Here is a 5,473-nt window from a genome sequence, read left to right on the forward strand (position 1 = left end):
TTTACTGACCTCTGGTGGCAAACATCATTACTGCTATTTTATGTGCAAAAAAAATGTGAATTGAAAAGAATTGGACCGGTTTCAAGTTTTAATGTCACTGGCACAAGTACAGTGAAATGCCTTTCTTTCAAGCTCCACACCCAACAACGCAGTATTTCAATGTAGCTCAAAAAATAACATGAGTTTGAACAAAAACACGAGTTGGGTTACAACGGAGGGAACGGCCTTAGATAAACCTTTTGTGGAAATCGTTGTTCTGATCAAACATACATAAACATCAGTAAATAATAACAGGAACGTATGTTTGAAGCGCCTCTGCGGCGTGTAAATATGCAGGCATTTCAGCGCACTTTCTGAGCATGTCAACATGCGCCAAGTACTGATGTGACAAGGACACTTTTTCCTCAATGAAAACACCAAAAGGTACAAAGTAGGCATGAACAGAAAATAACTTTTTCATAACTTTTCCCCCCCAAAAACACCAGCAGCATCCACAAGGAGGTCATGTTACACTAGGCCATTCAGGGTAAGCCACTGGGAAACTTTCTGTAGTCGTTCATGTGTTTAGACCTCTTCATCTCCACGGGATATAGTGCTGAGGCATGGACACATACTCCCCTCCCTCCAAAATATATTCCTTTCTATCCAGGACCATATGTTTGACCCGTGGTCCCCATGAATGCAGCCATCTGCTCCGTCCTCCAGATGATCCGTGGCTGTGTGAGAATGGGCCTGCCATTGTACAAACTCACTGGGCGCGATGTGGGAGAATCCCCCTCATCCCCACAATGGAGAACAGTCAGACATTTTTTTTAAACCCATTCCCGGCCACCCCTTCCTCAACGGCAGTCATCCCATTGTCGCACTGACAAGGAAATGAACTAAGTTTCTCATTACTGAACTGCTAACTGATGTGAGTTCAGGTTTCCTTTTATTGTGCTCCGATTATTTTTTGCTGTTGCTTTGACTCATTGGAAATGGAGGGCAACATAAAAGGGGGAGAAAACATATTGGAAATCATTCATTTGACATAATTGAAAGTAATTGTCTCTTCGTTGTGGAAACGGGAACAGAAGCGTAACTGCTCCTACAGCAACTCCACTATAGAGATGGTGTCACTATTGGCTACTATTAGCTTTTTGTCATCTTTAAAGTAGCAGCCACACAAACAACACAGCAGTTGTTGGCGCCAGCTGTCATCTGAAGGCATTCAGCGTCATTGCTTTTCAGGGAGTAAGCAGAGGGGTGTAAAGATCAGGGATGAAACAAAAGCCATCTTATCTCCATATGAAATCTGAGCCGTTTGACTACTCCCTCCCTATGCACACAAACACTTGTGAATAACAGAACTTATTCAAACTGAAAGAGTAGTCCCCTATTACAGTAGCCTACAGAGTAAGCTGTGGGTAGTGTTTTGTGGAGTGGCTTTACAATGAAACAACCGTCCCACAGAAAGCCGTTGGGCTATAACCAGGTTCACTCGACCAAACCAAGAGTTTCTCAAATGTGCCACTACACAAGCTATTTGGAGCAACGCATCACAATTTGAAGAGGCATGTTCATTTGTGAATACAGTCGATAATATTCTCAAATCCCGATGGTGGCATGACAAATTCAGCACTGCATTTCACAGGCGCAAAAATTACATACAGATTTCCCTCAAAGACAGTGGAAATACAATCATTGTAAGAGACTAAACATGGTTTAATTTAATTTTTTTTGGTACAAAAAAATATGAAACTTAATACAAAACCCCAAAAGTTTGATAAATACATTAAAATAAATTAAACTTAATTTACTGAAGATCCATTAACACTAAAACAAGCTTGAAACATGTTTGTCAAAAAAGCATTTAAATACAACGGAATGCAAAAAGAGCATCCACTCAGAACCAACTACCAAAACAGCTACCATTTGAACGCCGAAAGACACTGCAATTGAATCTACTGAACCAGGTGCAGTTTAGGTCCAACTCATTAGAATCAGATTTCAACAGCAACCCAGTTTAATCATAGCACGGTGCCATTTATTTTTCTGCTAAAAATCAGGGATTACATGCAGAGTCCACTACACAGGGGATACACACTGTACCCTTGGGTGAGTCTTCAGAACATCTACATACAACTTCAAAAACATATTTGCAGAGATCACAGAAACAAGTGAGAAAACAATTATTAATTCCTCACAAGCCACCTTGCCAAGTAAAGTTAGGAAACCGATTTAAGCTTTCATCTAAAAAAGAAAAAGGTCCCCCTGCAACTGACAATGAAAATTGCAGTTTCCCCCAAAAAAATTAAAAAAGGTTTATAGGCACTGAAGTCATTTTAAAAACTAAACTGGGTTTTTGGAAAAGGTACATTTAAGCCCAGTCAGAAGAACAGTGAATAAAGACCCCGTTGCAAGTATACAAAATATCACATTAGTCAACCAACATTCATAGGGGGAAATCTTCTAGCCTGGCAGAAATGGATTTGTATCCTGGTCTTTGGCTTTAACATTCTAATATTAATTCATTGGTCCTCAAACTGGCATTTACATGACTAGTAAGGTGGCAGGAAATGAGGACTTCCAGCACCAATCACACAATTTGATAAATGGTCAGTGCAACTCAACTCCGACACCTTGCCTTGTTGACGTCGACCTCAAATTGTACAGCTTAATTTCGCTTGAGCTTAACTGAAGCACATTCGTTTGTCAAGCATCTGCCGTACAATAACAGTACACTATTGTAATACTGCTGCAAGGTTCTTTAAAAAACAAATACACAAGTCTTTCAATGGACAAGACAAGAGTCACGTTGGTCGGGGAAGGTTTGAGGAGACCATCATAACTAGAGGAAGAAGCTAGTGCCGCTGCAGCACTCGTCAGGCACTGACAGCTGGCTGAAGATAGGCAGCCGCCGACCAGACCCATCTGGACCAGAGGAGTCAGACCCACTGAGGCTGCTGGCTGAGCTGCCACACCCACCCTCGTGGTCTGACAGTGAGGTGTAGGAGAGGCTTCTGGCAACGAGAGCAGGCCCACAGGGGGGACTCTGGCTCTGCTGCAGGCCGCAGCCCTCTGATAAGGTACAGGGGTTCTGGGAGGGGGAAGGCACAGGGGACAGTCCACAGAGGGAACAGCCCGAGTCAGGAGAGGGGAGAAACTGAGACTGGAGATCACAGGCCGGCTCAAAGACACAGTCCACCTCAGAGAAGGCGTGGGAGAGTAGGTCGGTGATGTCAGCTGAGGTAGGAGGGGAAACTGGAGGCGCGAGTAGGAAGGGGTGGGAGTGCGTCAGGGGCTGTGGAGGGGCAGAGGGGAAGCCTGAGAAGCTGAAGCTCTGCCTAAGTAGAGGGGGTCGTCTGGAGCGGGGGGCTTGGGGACCAGGCCTGGCAGGGCCCAGGTCATCCTCGTTGTTATGAACAAAGTGGCAGCGGATGCCGTATGGACAGAAGCCGATGGTGTGGAAGGTGCGACAAGGCTCCGTCTTGTACTTGGGGTGTCTGTTGAGGTCACGCATCTCATCAAAGCCGTGGGCAAACTGGCACTTCCCCCCGTACTTACAGATGCCACTCTCAGCAAAGGTGCGGCACAGTTCAGTCTTATAGCGTGAAGAGGTGGGAGACCCAGAGACAGGGCCACCAGTAGGGGAGGCTGGGGGCTGTTTAGGTTCTGTAGAGGCCCAGCCTAGGGTGCACGTGCTGGGCTCCACCATGCTGACCGAGCGCTCAGCCCAGAATGACATCTTGTTCAATCTGGATGGAAGTGAGGCATCTGTGTTCTGCCCCCAGTGGCAGGAGGTCATGGTTGCACTTTCTGTGGAGTCTGTAGAGAGGACAGAGCTAGATGCAGAGAGGGAACAGGGGGTCCGGGGCTTATTGTAACCAACAGGTCTCACTGGAAAAGTTGACTGCTTGGATGCATCCCGGAGGTCCAGGCTCAGAAGATGCTGGATAGAGACAGTAAGAAGAAAAGTTAGACTTCTACATTTTCACAACATGGTCTGTTGCCTGAAGAATACAGTCACTTCAAGAACACCATCTTATGTTATCTTCATCTGGAGGACCCACAACTACATAAAATAAATTATGAAACAGCAAAACTTAGCACATCAATAAACAGACTTTCTATAGGCCCATCATGAGTAAGCTAAAGTTAGCAAGAACGATACTTGGTCTTTTGAAAGCAACGTTAACAGCATAGTTCAAATCAGTCGACCATCTACAATCAGGTGCTGTAAGATTTACTTTGTAAATGGACAATCGTTAAAGTGCAAAAAAAGGCTAGACTGTCCAAGCATTTTCGTATTACCTCTAGTTAGTTGCTTGGATTCAGTTACTTTAGCAGAACAATGTTAATGTACTGTAGCTAGCCAATAGCTGTCGTTGACTTTTGAAGCGCGCACTAAAACTCATTTAAAATGCACCTTGGTTTATCTACACATGGATAACCAGCACTCCACAGTTGGTTTGTGCATTGAAAGCGCCAATCTTATTTTGGAAACGATTGAAACACGAACAGTGCAACAAGTTAAAAATGCACGTCAATGAATAACAAAAATCACTGGCAGTTGCACGAATACATGCAATTGTAAGCCAGTCGGGCGCACATCGTCACATAAAACATAGCTAGCTAACAAAGATGTTCTCATCTATCTGTGTCACTAACCTATCTGGGGACTGAACCTGCAAACAATCGAAAACAAATGGCAGCATTGCAAATTCCCTCACTGCCGGTATTCTTTCGAAATAGACTTGTTGGCAAGTTTAAATAATTAGGTAGCTAGCAAAACTACACATTATTTGCATATACGGTAACATGCTAGATTGTGCTAATTAAAAGGTATCCGTTGATTGGTGCAACGCTAGCAACATCAGACTTGATGCCAGACACGAGTCATCGTTAGCTGGCTAGTTAGTTCGTTTTTAATGGTATAGAAATAATCAAATTACCTTGCACATAACCTCTTCCAAATCAAGAAATTGATTAAGCGCATATGATGGCATTTTCATGAGATTCCCTCTTGCACAAACGGGAAAGCCTGCTAACTCCAGTTAAACAAACTTTTCAAAGTTTTCTGTGCGAACTACATACCTTGTGCTGGTCCACGTGTGGTTTTAAGGCTTCACTGTATACCACAGCCACACCCCTGCACCAACTATCATTCCCCTCTGTGTGGCCCGCCCACCGCTCAGCCTAGTAGTTGCGTGCATGTCAGTCAAGCAAAGCATGGACGAGCGCTGACTTACCCGTCGCGGAGAGATGCACGTCACATCACAACAACAAATCTTTTGATGCACATCGATTCATGGACAATATTGGACTGCATACAATTTCTCTCTTTACAACCCAAAGCACAACTTGTTTTCATACATTTTAATTTTGAGTGATTATCATTTAGAAAGATGCCAAATATATGTTGTAGTTTAATGAAGACAGAAGCCACAAGCACATATTGTTGGTCAAATTGGACAAGATGAGGAAGGTACTG

General features: G+C 44.0%; 1 protein-coding gene across 2 annotated transcripts; it reads right to left on the minus strand.

Annotated features, from left to right (window-relative positions):
- Positions 1 to 1,683: 1,683 nt before the first annotated feature.
- LOC139547730 (mRNA decay activator protein ZFP36L1-like) lies at positions 1,684 to 5,190 on the minus strand. 2 transcript variants are annotated; one of them, XM_071356752.1, is made up of 2 exons: positions 5,077 to 5,190; positions 1,684 to 3,931 (listed from the first exon to the last, which is right to left on the minus strand). In XM_071356752.1, the coding sequence occupies exon 2, from the start codon at positions 3,785 to 3,787 to the stop codon at positions 2,831 to 2,833; it is 957 nt and encodes a 318-aa protein (XP_071212853.1). In that variant the 5' UTR covers positions 3,788 to 3,931; positions 5,077 to 5,190; the 3' UTR covers positions 1,684 to 2,830. The 2 variants fall into 2 exon arrangements, with proteins under 2 accessions (XP_071212853.1, XP_071212852.1); XM_071356751.1 differs by having other exon boundaries at positions 4,935 to 5,077.
- Between the last annotated feature and the right edge of the window lie 283 nt (positions 5,191 to 5,473).

This window comes from Salvelinus alpinus, chromosome 21 (genome assembly GCF_045679555.1).
Source record: "Salvelinus alpinus chromosome 21, SLU_Salpinus.1, whole genome shotgun sequence".
NCBI lineage: Eukaryota > Metazoa > Chordata > Actinopteri > Salmoniformes > Salmonidae > Salvelinus > Salvelinus alpinus.

Bases quoted from the DNA above. Each gene is read 5' to 3' on its own strand.
- LOC139547730 (XM_071356751.1), bottom strand. From the start codon at position 4,994: ATGAAAATGCCATCATATGCGCTTAATCAATTTCTTGATTTGGAAGAG. The intron at 3,932-4,934 runs GTAATTTGATTA...GTCTCTATCCAG, and splicing joins TGGAAGAGGTTATGTGCAAG to CATCTTCTGAGCCTGGACCT.